The sequence below is a fragment of the Oryx dammah genome, unplaced genomic scaffold, assembly GCF_014754425.2.
Source record: "Oryx dammah isolate SB20612 unplaced genomic scaffold, SCBI_Odam_1.1 HiC_scaffold_13, whole genome shotgun sequence".
NCBI classification, from domain to species: Eukaryota; Metazoa; Chordata; class Mammalia; order Artiodactyla; family Bovidae; genus Oryx; species Oryx dammah.
This window is the reverse complement of record NW_024070197.1, coordinates 15997761-16011082: the sequence shown is the minus strand read 5'-3', so window position 1 is coordinate 16011082 and position 13322 is coordinate 15997761. Positions and strand designations below refer to the sequence as shown.

General features: G+C 53.5%; 2 protein-coding genes across 2 annotated transcripts in view; both read left to right on the top strand.

Annotated features, from left to right (window-relative positions):
* The first annotated feature begins 355 nt into the window (after positions 1-355).
* On the top strand, positions 356-10889 carry DLL3 (delta like canonical Notch ligand 3). Its single transcript, XM_040252729.1, has 9 exons — positions 356-424; positions 555-836; positions 1987-2044; positions 2968-3210; positions 4067-4284; positions 5160-5382; positions 7118-7697; positions 7936-8020; positions 8611-10889. Exons 1-9 carry the CDS (start codon positions 356-358, stop codon positions 8614-8616), a joined length of 1764 nt encoding a protein of 587 aa, XP_040108663.1. The 3' UTR covers positions 8617-10889.
* A 2194-nt stretch (positions 10890-13083) lies between these two features.
* SELENOV (selenoprotein V) overlaps positions 13084-13322 on the top strand; it is a 3301-nt gene continuing 3062 nt past the window's right edge. Inside the window, exon 1 of the mRNA XM_040252783.1 lies at positions 13084-13315. Coding sequence (XP_040108717.1) covers positions 13084-13315 — 232 coding nt within the window. The remainder of the gene's footprint in view (positions 13316-13322) is intronic.

Sequence of the window (13322 nt, the reverse complement as noted above, 5' to 3'; positions counted from 1 at the left end):
AGACACACAATCACAGTCACGTGTACCCTCTCCTTCCTGTAGCTCTTATACCACACACATACTTACTGAGTCTTAAAATCATATCCAACCTGACACGCGAGCTTAACCCCCAACCCCACCCTGTCCTCAGTCACACAAGGTTGTGCCCACAACGGCATGTAAGATCACACACTCACTACATCGCCTGTGGCCAGGACAGGATCTCACCGTCGCTCCAGCGCGCTGCTCTCCTTCCCCTGCGACCTCCTCCCCTGGGGTCCCCCGAAGCCCGCGGCTGCCCGAAGGGGCGGAGCCGTCCTCTCAGATATAAGGCTCCGAAGCCCGCAGCTGCGGCTCCCAAGCCCCCCGAAAGGCCATGGTCGCCCCGCAGATGCCCCAACTCCTCTCCTCGACGGTGATCCTGGCGCTCTTTTTCCTTCCCCAGGTCAGAGCCAAAGTGGAAAGGGGGTATGGGAGGGAGGGAGACCCGGGGGTCTTGGGGACAGGGCGCGGGAAGGATGAGACGCCTGCTTCCACCCCCGGTCCCCCTCACGCGGTTCCCCTCTCGGCCCCAGGCACAGCCGGCCGGTGTCTTCGAGCTGCAGATCCACTCTTTCGGGCCGGGACCAGGTCCGGGCGCCCCGCGGTCCCCCTGCAAGCCCGGGGGCTCCTGCCGTCTCTTCTTCAGGGTCTGCCTGAAGCCAGGGCTCTCCGAGGAGACTGCCGAGGCTCCTTGCACCCTGGGCGCGGCGCTGAGTGCGCGCGGACCGGTCTACACTGCGCAACCTGGAGCGCCAGCGCCGGAACTGCGGCTGCCGGACGGCCTCCTGCGCGTGCCTTTCCGGGACGCCTGGCCGGTGAGACCCAGCCCCGGGGCATTCCCGTGTGGGGGCCTCACCAGAACCTCGGCTGCCATCTGCCCTCCAACTTCCAACACCCTGCCCTCCTGGGACTCCAAATTCCCAGTACCGCTATCTCGAATTCCACATTCTCACACGCAGAAACCCTACCCATGCGTGCATGCTCAGTAGCTAAGTTGTGTCCGACTCTTTGCGACCCAGTTTTCTGACTCCAACTTGCCCTCTAGGGATCCCAAATCCACCCTCCCCCAGCCCACATCTGGAAACCCGAATTCCCAGAACCCTACGCTCACCTTCTGGAAATTCTCAATTCCCAGAAACCTCCCCGTGTTCCTTGGGGATCCCTAAACACTGGGATCCTAATTTTTATCCCCAAATTTCCTTGCACCTGGGGACCCTTCTACACTCTGTCTTGGGTACCCCCAATATCTTCTCACCTTATCTCACACCTTTCAGTCGGGGCCTGAATCCATGACTTTTTCACCTCCAAAATCTTATTTCCCATCCCACAACCCCCAAAGCATAGGGGCAAACACAGGTTTCTTAAAATCCTAGACCCTTGTCCTTTTAGGGAAGTGACTTTCTCTTTTCCAGCCTCAGCTTCCTCATCTGTAAAACAAACGGGGGACCATCATGGTAGATCACAGCGGTCCCTTTTGAGGGATTCAACTAGGTATCTTGAGTTCCCACAGAGTGAGTGCTCAATTGTCATTGTTCATTCACTCAGTCGTGTCCGCCTCTTTGCGACCCCATGGACTGCAGCACACCAAACTTCCCTGTCCTTCACCATCTCCCAGAGTTTGCTCAAATTCATGTCTATTGAGTTGATGCCATCCAACCATCTCATCCTCGGTCATCCCCTTCTCCTCCTGCCTTCAATCTTTCCCAGCATCAGGGTCTTTTCCAATGAGTCAGCTCTTCACATCAGGTGGCCAAAGTATTGGAACTTCAGCATCAGTCCTTCAATACTCAATAAAGACAGCCGAAAAAGTCATTCCTTCCCTGGGCCAGTCCCTGTGGGAATCGTCCTGTCCATGTCTGGCATCCAGCATGGTCATCATTCTTTTCCCCTAAAGTCTGGCCTTGACCAGTACCTGTCCTGACCACTGTCTTCATTCTTTTCTCCCACCTTCCTCCACCCAACCAGGGCACCTTCTCTCTCATCATCGAAACCTGGAGAGAGGAGTTAGGTGGACAGATTGGAGGTGAGTGTCCAGTTCTGGGTCTTTGCTGCGGAGTGTGGGGGCTCCGGGGAGTTGGGGCATGATGTGAGGTCAAGGAGAGTGACATTGGGCTGTCCATAGGGTGGGGTGTTCACAGAATTGCTGCCCCCATGGTGTCGTCACAGTTCTGGAGTGTGGTGCAGGCCGTTGACAGCCCCAGGACTCTTGATGTGTCGATACAGAAATGTCCTGACATCAGACAAAGTGGGTTGGGGGCCGGGAGAAGCTCTCTTACTCTCTTGGAATTGAGTCAGTGGACCAGGATATAATATTTAACAGTCCTGCTCTGTCACCATCTGATTTTGAGAACCCAGGGCCCAATATGAGTTACTTTCTTGTTCTTGTATGCCAAGCTCTGTCACCTTGTCTACATAGAGGGCCCCAGGAGCCCTTTGGGACGTTGCAGTTCACCAGAGAGGTTTCAGGGAGGGACAATGGATGATCTTAACCTTAATTGGAGGGGAACTTTGGTGCTATATAAGACCCACTGTGGGGGGTCTGTCACCATTTTCATTTAAGAAGATCCTGAGGCACAATTTGGAGGTGTTTTGACCTCACTTCAAAGACTGTCATTGTCCCTTGGCCATAAAGGGGTATTATACGTCCCAGGGTGGTTAAGAGGTCTCTTCACTACTTTAATATGCAAAGATCCTAGGGCAAAATACAGGGGCATTTCAGCTTCGGAGCACCGTTATCATCATGATGGTCATCAGGATCGCGTCATCAAAGATCCCCAGGGCTCACTGGCGGTGTTTGCAGCCTTGCTAAGTAACTGTCATCCTCAGAACTCAAAAGGCGTGTTTTGACCTCCTTGAGATGGGCAGGGAGAGTGCGAGCCTGCGCTCTCCGTCTCCAACCCAAGACTGAATCGGGCGTATCCCAGCACATCTCCCTTCTCCCCGCAGGTGCCGCCTGGAGCCTGCTGGCGCGCGTGGCCGGCCGGCGTCTTCTGGCAGCTGGGGGCCCGTGGACCCGGGACGTGCAGCGCGCAGGCGCCTGGGAGCTGCGCTTCTCCTACCGTGCGCGCTGCGAGCCGCCGGCCGTCGGGGCTGCGTGCGCGCGCCTCTGCCGCTCGCGTGGCGCTCCCTTGCGATGTGACCCGGAACTGCGTCCCTGCGCGCCCGTTGAGGATGAGTGCGAGGCACCGCGTGAGTCCTGCATTCAACCCCACCCCATCCCGTCACGGCCCCCAAACCCCTTTCACAACCTGGTTACCCGCTTCAGGGAACTGGGGACCCGAGAGCCCCTCCCCAGTTTCACTCAGGGTCTTCAGCCCGCTCCCAGGATCCAGCTACCACCTTCAGGGAAAGCCCTGCCTGGACACTCCAGCCCGGTTCCCTCTTCCCAGCACTCTTGTCTCCCCCAGTTGGAATCCCACACCCATTTCCCATCTTGTACCCCCAGTTCATCCCCTAATCCATAGTCACACCCCTTTCCTACTCCTACTCAGGAACTTGGGAATCTCCTCCCATTCCCCACCGCCCTGCCCCACCAATCCCCGCTCCCTGCGATTGCACTCCAGACCCCACTGTTCTAAAGTTTGGGATCCCCACCTACCTGGATACCCCAGCGTCTGAGCCCCTAGAACTCCCAGGCTTACCATATCCTCCCAGACCCGCCCTAATCCAAGGCCCTCCCATTTCCCCTGAAAGGCTGGGGTTCCCTCCTCAATCTTCTTTCTTCCTTTCCCTCTCTCCAGGCTCAGACCTGGGAGCCCCCACTCCATTCTCCTTCCAAGAGCACAGACTCTGGAACTCATTGGTCTGGGTTTTAAATCCTCCGTCTACTCCTTCCTTGCTGGGTGAATCACCCCGCCTCTTGGGGCCCCAGTTTCCCTGTCTGTAAACAGGGCGTCTCAATACCAGGTAGTCTAGTGGGTTGTCAGTCACAAAGACCAAGCGAGGGATGCAGGGAAAGTGCTCAGAATGGTCTCTGATTTCCTATCCTCCTGACTCTGCTCTCCATCAGTATTCCTCTTCCTTCTGCCTCTCCTTCCCCCCACAGCGGTGTGTCGAGCAGGCTGCAGCCCAGAGCACGGCTTTTGTGAGCAGCCGGATGAGTGTCGATGCCTGGAGGGCTGGACTGGGCCCCTCTGCACAATCCCTGTCTCCAGCAGCAGCTGCCTCAGCTCCAGGGGCCCATCGTCTGCCACCACTGGATGCCTCGTGCCTGGGCCTGGGCCCTGTGATGGGAACCCGTGTGCCAATGGGGGCAGCTGTAGTGTCAGTATCAACCCTCTCACCTCATCCTGGACCATACTTTACTCGAGGAGTCCCCTGTCTGGGGCTCCATGACACAGCAGCCTCAGGGAGGCTAGCTATCAGGGAGGGCTTCCTGGAGGTCTCCAGCCTGCATCTGGGGCTCTGAAGTAGGATGAGGTGATGGGAGTTGGAGAGAGCAGACCCCGTGGGTGGCACCTAAAGGTGTGGATGTGGGAATGCTGAGGGATCCTGTGGGGTAGGGAACAACTCAGGGCTCAGGTAAGGGTGGTGGGACCAGGTGGGTTGAGGATTCCGGATGGGCGAGCATCAGAGAAGACTTCCTGGAGATGGGCTGAGGCTGGGCTTCTGAAGTCCAGTTTGGTGGATGGGGGGTGATTGGAGAAGCTAGACCAGATGAGTGGCCTAGGGGAAGCAAAGGTGGTGGTGGGGGTGAGCCTGTGATGAAGCAGAGCTCAGTGAGGGGGCCAGTGACAAACACTCAGCGTTCAAGTTAGAGTGAGGGTGTGAGGAAGGGAGACCCAGGGAAGGCTTCACAGAGGAGGCGGGCTTAGAGCTAGGATCTGGAATTAGACCAGGGCTATGCAGGCAGCACCAGGGAGGGCAGACAGGGCGGGCAGCATTTGATCGGCAAAGGTATAGAGGTGGGAATGGAATCTCTCTGGGCCTTCAGAGCCTCCCCTCTGTGGGGCTGGGTAGGCAGACCCAGAAACACGGAACAGAGGGGTTGTCTTGGCCCAGGGATTTCCCTAGGAGGCCTCTGTGACCTGGGAGGTGGGACCGGGCAGGGAGCAGCCCCCCAATGGCACAGAGTGAGGAGTGGGATAGGGTTTCACTCCAAGGGAATGCTGATCCCAAGTCTTCTTGCCTGTGCCCAGGAAACCCTGGGGTCCTTCGAATGCACTTGTCCCCGAGGGTTCTACGGGTTGCGGTGTGAGGTGAGCGGGGTGACATGTGCGGATGGACCTTGTTTCAACGGTGGCTTGTGTGTGGGGGGCGCAGACCCCGACTCTGCCTACATCTGCCACTGCCCGCCCGGTTTCCAAGGCTCCAATTGTGAGAAGCGGGTGGACCGGTGCAGCCTGCAGCCATGCCGGAATGGTGAGGTGGGGAAAACAGAGTGGTGAGGGATGAAGGTGGGGGACCCTGCATGGTCAGTGGGCAAGAAAAGGGCTTGGCTCACACAGTTGCGGGGTGGGGTAGGCAGATCCTGATTCTGCCCTGAGGCCTGAGGAAGTGATCCTCCCCCTGGCTGCCCAGCCTCAGTTTGTTCTGTGAACTGGGTGGGATGCTATTCCTATCTCAGAAATCTTTGTTGACCATCCACTGTGTGCCAGGCCCTGTTCCGGGAATACAGTAGGAAATGAGATGGAAACTCCTACCATCATAGAGGAACTTCCCAGGTGGCACTAGTTGTAAAGAACCCACCTGTCAGTGAAGGTAGACATGATGCAGGTTTGATGCCTGGGGTTCAAACCAGGTTTGAACTTCTTGGAGGAGGGCACGGCAACCCACTCCAGTATTCTTGCCTGGAGAATCCCATGGACAGAGGAGCCTGGCAGGCTGCAGTCCATAGGGTTGCACATGACTGAAACGACTTTGCATGCACACAGACACACAAAGGTTAGATGGTGATAAAAACCTAAGAAGAAAAATAAAGCCGGGGGCAGGGGGTGGGGAGTAGTGTGTATGGGTGGCAGACTGACATGTTAGGTAGAATGGGTAGGGAAGGCCATGCTGAAGGTCGGGAGGGAGTCATGTGGGAGTCTGAGGGAAGAGTATATTCCAGGAGGAGGGATGAGCACGTGCAAAGACCCTTAGGCAGGAATGTGCTGAGAATGGTGGGGAAGCGAGTGTGGTTGGAGCAGAGTGAGTGAGGGGTGACTGGTGAGAGATGAGGTCAGGGAGGTCAGCCTGTAGGGCATGGGTTATGGAGAGGATTTTGGTGTTACCCTGAGGGAGATGGAGCCACAGGAGGGTACTGATTTGATATAGGTATTACAACATTAAAGGAGATCAGGAATGTGAAGGGCTCAGTGAGCTCTTCTTATAATACTTGTTTAGTTGCTAAATCGTGTGGGACTTTCTGTGACCCCATGGTCTGTAGCCCACTAGGCTCCTCTGTCCGTGGGATTCCCCAGGCAAGAATACTGGAGTGGGTTGCCATTTCCTTCTCCAGAGGATCTTCCCGAACGGAGCCACCAGGGAAGCCTATTAGAAGCCCACTGCTCTCCAAAACACTCATTGAGTGTGTTTACTCTGGGCTGAGCGGTACTGGGGACACAGTAGTGACCAGGATTACTGAGTGGTACTGGCGACACAGTAGTGACAGGACTGCGCTCTGTCCTCAGAGGGGTATCAGTCCAGAGGAGAAGACAGAGTCGTCCTCAGACAGAGCCAACAGTGGCTAAGGGAGCGCAGGGCTGGGATGGAGGAAGAATCAGGGATGGCTTCCTGGAGGAGGGGGCGCCTGAGTACATCTGAGAAGAGAGCAGGGGAAAAGAATGGGAGAAGAGGAGGAAGAGAAAGGGGAGGAGGAGGCATGGGCAAAGGCAAGGTGGTTCAGACCCGTCCTTCTGGAACTGTTAACTATTTCAGTACGGTTAAAACCGAGACAAAAAGAGACAAACAGAACCAGAGGTGTGAGGCTCAGTCAATCCAAGACCACTCGGGGGAAAAGGAGGCGGGCTGGCTTTCCAGGCAAACTCCCAGAGCCCTTGAATTAAACGAGATAGAGGGGGCCCAGAAAAGAGGTGAGAGTGGGGACTTCCGAGCTGAGAAAAAGAAGCGCGGGTGGGTCGGGGGAGCCGCTACCCTGACGCTCCCTTCCCCACAGGCGGACTCTGCTTGGATCTGGGCCACGCCCTCCGCTGCCGCTGCCGCGCCGGCTTCGCGGGGCCGCGCTGCGAGCACGACCTGGAAGACTGCACCGGCCACACCTGCGCCAACGGCGGCACTTGCCTGGAGGGAGGCGGCGCGCGCCGCTGCTCCTGCGCGCTGGGCTTCGGCGGCCGCGACTGTCGGGAGCGCGCCGACCCGTGTGCTGCGCGCCCCTGCGCCCACGGCGGCCGCTGCTACGCGCACTTCTCCGGCCTCGTCTGCGCCTGCGCGCCGGGCTACATGGGCGCGCGGTGCGAGTTCCCGGTTCACCCCGACGGCGCGGGCGCATTGCCGGCGGCCCAGCCTGGCCTGAGACAGGGGGACCCACAGCGCTTCCTTTTGCCGCCGGCTTTGGGACTGCTGGTGGCCGCGGGCTTGGCCGGCGCTGCGCTTTTGCTGGTCCACGTGCGACGCCGTGGCCCTAGCCGGGATACTGGGCCTCGCTTGTTGGCGGGGACCCCGGAGCCATCGGTCCACGCGCTCCCTGATGCACTCAACAACATGAGGACGCAGGAAGGTCCCGGGGACGGCCCGAGGTGAGGGGCTGGATCGCAGACGTAAGCCTTGAGCTCCTTGGCTGCTTTCATTAATCTCTGTGGTGCAATTGGCCTGAGTCCTTGATGGACCTTCCTGATTGGTCCGTTTCCCTCCAGCCTTTTTCTGGTTGGGTGGTTTGACAAGTCCCTTGGTTGGCTTTGGGTTCCTCTCTGTGGCGGGTGGGAAAACAGGATATGAGAATTTAAAGGGTCTAGATCTTACTTTTCTCCCCTGTAGCCCATCCTCAGACTGGAGTCACCCTGAAGATGGAGACGCTCGTTCGATTTACGTCATATCTGCTCCTTCCATCTATGCTCGGGAGGTAGTTAACCCACCTCTCCCGCCTCTGCGCACTTTGGGCACAATGGACAGAGGAGCCCCTGCTTTAGCTGTAGATCCCCTTTCTCTGTAAAATGGGTGTGGGGTGGGGGTGGGTAGAGTCTCTGGAAGATTCTAAAGGCCACTTCTCAGTTTTCACTTGATTTAGTTCTGTTTCTTGCCTGGAGAATCCCAGGGACGGCGGAGCCTGGTGGGGTGCCGTCTGTGGGGTCGCACAGAGTCGGACACGACTGAAGCGACTTAGCAGCAGCAGCAGCAGCAGCATCCCTTTTAACTGTCCTTTTGAGCTCCTTGGCATCTTCTCTTTAGATGACCTTTGGGCCTCAAGAGGTGGGGAGCTTCAGGCTTGAGCTTCTCCACTGATTTCCAGTCACTGGAGAGAGGGAGGAGAGGCAGAGGGCCAGCCCCCTTCCCCTTATTTTCGGCCTACCCATTGGCTTGGGGGATCTTAGTTCCGGTTCAGGGATGGAACCCAGGTCTCCGGCATTGAACGCCTGGATTCTTAACCACTGGACCGCCGGGGAAGTCCCAGAGGCACCCCTTTCTAATGCTTCCTACTTACTCTGTTTCTAGGCTTGACCTGACCCTTCTCCATCAGCACGTGGAAACAGAACCTGAATGTTTTTGTGTTCTCTGCTTCAGACACTTAGGAGTTCAAGCTGGAAAGGGGGACGGGGAGAATTTTGCCGTTGGAAGTTGTACATAGTGGTTATTTATATCCTGTCTCTCTTTCTCTCCCTATCCCTCCAGAGACATCTATAAAAGCTCTTAGTTTGATCAGTTTTGACTCATCAAGTTGAGTGCTTTGTATGTGGTGTTGGGGCTGAGAGAAGAGATTTTTGTCTCCTGAGAAGAATAATAGACAAGACTCTGTTGCAGAGGGTCGCAAATAACTCAAAGTTGTTTAAATAAACAAGAGAATTTATTAGTTCATAAAATTGAAAATCCCGTGGCAGGTGTCGCTTCAGCAGGACTGAGTTCAGAGGCTCAATGTTTTTCTCCAGTTATCTCTGGGAGGACTTCATATGTAGGATGGATGGGCTTTCACTGCCCCTGGCTTGTCACATGGCCTTACTTGAACTAGTGGCCAGACAAGTATGACTTATTTTGATCGGCCAGGCTTAGCCATTTGTCTGGTGTGTGGTGGGGATTAAGGTTAGCCTGTTCAAATCACATGGAATTCGTGGCCAAAAGAGTGTCCCTTTCTCTACCAAAAGTCAGGGTTTATTATTAATACTAGATATAAGTACTGTACGTGGCAGGCAAACAAACAGAACCAGTTGGTGAGAACAGAAAGAACCTATTCTACAGAGCAATGGGAGGCTCAGAGAGTAGGGTAATTGTTGCTGCTCCTTCCTAATGAGATGGAGCAAATCTAAGATCTAGTAGAGAGGGGGATACCTTCCTAAATTTGAGGACTGTCCTAAAACAGCACATCATACATCTAATACTACTTCGACCACTGAAGCTATAAAGAGTCTGCATCAGGACTTCTCTGGCTGTCCAGTAGTTAAGACTCCACAGTTTTCTGTGTGGTATGGTGCAGCCAAATAAATAAATAAATGAATTTTTTTAAAAGCCCACATCAGCCAATTTCTGCCAGTCCCCCTTCCCCATATTTTCTAATGGCTGGGACAGTGCCCAAACGCCTTTGGAAATGAGCAAATCATAGGGATGAAAGATGAGAGAATAGCGAGAAAAGTAACAACAAATGAAGGAGTCCTTCTATGAAGGACATCAGCCAAAGGATCCACATATTCTTAAAAAAATTTTTTTAATTGAAGTATAGTTGATTTACATATATTCTTTTAATTTAGTCGGCAGATATCATGTTGAATACATACCTATATGTACAAACTCCTCTTTCACGTTTCACCATATTGAATTTCTGTGTTATAAGGATAATCTGTACCATTAAGGAATATGGACATTGAGGGACTTCCTGGTGATCCAGTGTTTAAGATTCCATGCATCCAATGCATGAGGCTCAGGTTTGATTCCTGGTGGGGAGCTAGGATCCCACATTCCACATGAAACAGCCAAAAAGTAAAAATGAAAGAAAAAAAAAAGGCGGGGTGGGGGGAAATATGGACATGAAGCAAAAGCCTATCATCAAATAATATTTAAATTGAGATTAAAGACAGACATCAACACCAGCCCCATTATTCCTTCAAAGACAAATTGCTTTTCCGAGCCCAAGTCTTTGCTGCCTTGAACAAATTATGCCATCTGCCCAGAGTGCAGAACTCAGTTTAAAAGCAAAGATGGAAAGATAACGTTACCCTCATCATGTGTTTTTGATTAACGACTGCGTAAAATCTGAAAGCCGGCAGCTGAGTCCCATGGGCTCTCTCTTTGATGTAGTTCCTTGTGTTAAGGATGCCTTACCTGTCTCAGAATCTTGGCACCATTGCTGTACACATCTCTGAGTCATCCCAGGAACAGTGATGGATTATCAAAGAGCGATGGCCAGAGTTCTGATTCACCACCAAAAGGGAAGAGTTCCACACCCAAGTCAGCAGGCCCTTTAAAACACAGGATTTGTTCCATGGCTTTTCCTCACAGGCTGCTGTAGGCTTAGCCTAAGCTAGCAGCTTCTGGGGCAAGGAAGACCATCTTGGATGATCAGTGCTTGCAGGGAAGATAAAGTTATTCTGGTACAAATCCTTCACTTTAAAGGTGAAAGGAGGGAGAGCCCCGGAGGACTCAGGTGTAAGGTTTTCCACACCAAGGAGAAACTGGTCCTTTTTTTCTCTTTTGGCAGAACTTTAAATCTTTCAGGTGTACACTTACTGCATTTAGCACAATGGTAATAGTAAATAAAGTAACCTAAATGACCACTCCAAAAAAAAGCAAAAACAAAGACTATTCCCCACCACCTCACCTAGCCAGAGATTTCCCTGGTGGTCCAGTGGTTAAGAATCTGCCTTAGAATACAGGAGTTCAATCCCTAGTGGGAACTAAGATCCAATACGCCTCAGGGCAACTAAAGCCTTGCACCGCAAGCTTACTGAGCCTGTGTGCCACAGCTAGAGTTCATGGGCCACAAGGAAAGATCCAGCATGCTGCAACTAAGAGCCGATGCAGCCAAAACAAAACCCAAAGCTTGCAAACACACAGAAATGCTTTGGTTCAGATCTTGGTTCTGCCACTTATTCAAACAAGTCACTTTACCTCTCTCTTCTGTAAAATGAGACTAGTAATAGAATCTGCTTCAGAAGTTTGTGAGTAGTGAGTTAATAACTACAAGCATTTTATAACAGAGACTGGCATATGATAGCTGCTCAGTAAATGTTAGTTCTCAATATTATGCTATAAGAGGAAAGCCTATTTCAAGTTCATTTCACAGAGGAGCAAACTAAAGCCCAAAGATGTGGAAGAGGCTTATCCAGCATCACACAGAAAGTTCAGTCTTTCTTGATCCTCCTGGTTTTGGGAACCCAGGCCCAAAAATTAGCACAGGAAGGACTCTCAGAGGTTGAGAAGCACTGTAGGCTTCTGCTTGAAACCCTTGCATGAATCTGAATAAGGTCTGTACCTGACCTAATAGTATTGGACTAGTTGGTTTTGATAATGTACTATGGTTACTTATGATGTTGTTATTGAGGAAAGCTGAGTGAAAGTTACACTGGGATTCTCTGTACTATTTTCCCAACTTCTGGTAAGTGTTACAACTGTTGCAGGGGCTTCCCTGGTGGCTTAGTGGTAAAGAATCCACCACTTGCCAATGCAGGAGACACAGGTTCGATCCGTGGTCTGGGAAGATCCTACATGCCATGGAGCAACTAAACCCGTGTGCCACAACTTCTTAGCCCATGCTCTAGAGCCAGGGAACCGCAATTACTGAAGCCTCTGCACATCCTAGAGCCCAGTGCTCCTTAACAAGAGAAGTCACTGCAGTGAGAAGCCTGAGCAACAACAAAGACCCAGCACAGTCAAGAATGAATGAATGAATGAAGTCGCTCAGTCGTGTCCGACTTTCCGACCCCATGGACTGTAGCCTACCAGGCTCCTCTGTCCATGGAATTTTCCAGGCAATGGTACTGGAGTGGATTGCCATTTCCTTCTCCAGCGGATCTTCCCAACCCAGGGATTGAACCTGGGTCTCCCGCATTGTAGACAGATGCTTTACCATCTGAGCCACCAAGGAAGTAAATAAATAAAATTATATTTAAAAAGCTGTTTCAAAATAAAAAGACATATTTATTGAGTGCCTACTGTGTGTCAGGCCTTATTGTAGGAGCTGGGGATTCAGCAGTGAGCCAGACAAGTTCCCACCATGGACGAGCTCACAGTGTCACAGAGCCCTGTACCCAGGATTCTGTGTCCGGACCCTGGAGCCTGATAGCTGTGGTTTGGATCCTGGTTCTGCCGCGTTCCAGCTATGGGCATGTGTATAGCACTTAGTGCTCTGTGAATGTACGATTTGTTGTTATTCTTCTCCAGGTCACCCTCATTCTGACCTCACTGGAATGTCATTGTTTGGGTATATCTTCCCTGTGCTTTGCAGGTGGCTCAGTGGTAAAGAATCCACCTGCCAGTGCAAGAGACACAGGCTCCATTCCTGGGTCAGGAAGAACCACTGGAAGAGGAAATGGCAACTCACTCCAGTATTCTTGCCTGGAAACTCCCATGGACAGAGGAGCCTGGCAGGCTACAGTCCCTGGAATCGCAGAGTCGGACTCACGCATATCTCCCCTACTGTACAGGGAGCCTGATCTCCTGACTGCTGTGTCTGAAGAGTCACCCAGCTCAGGAGGGTGCACATTGCAGGCACTCGATAAACATATAGTGAATGCCTGAACATTAAGGACATTGGCAACTGGAGGTAGGTATTCAGGGGATGGGAGTTATCAGGTGAGATCCAGAGGTCCCTGCCCCATCCCCGGCTCGGGGTGGTAGAATCCGCGCGCCCAATGGAACCCCGCGCAACAGCTCCCCATTGTGGTCGCTAGAATCCAGTGTGGATGAGGCTCTTCCCGCCCCAAGGCAGGAGGGTAGGGAGGGATCGCCACCCCGGCTACCTGGGGTGCGCCGCGGGACCCCATGAACAACCAGCCGCGGACCCCAGCCCCTACCCCGGCCCAGGCCTCGACTCCGGTCCGGGGTTCGACCCAGCGCAGGACCTCCATTCAGGTTCGGACTCCGACTGCGGGCCCGACCCGGATCACCACTCTGGTCCGGACGCCGGCTCTCATCCGGACCCTGACCCCCATCCGGACCCCAACTCCGGTCCGAACCCCAACTCCGGTCCCGCCCTCAACTCCGGTCCGGACCCCAACTCC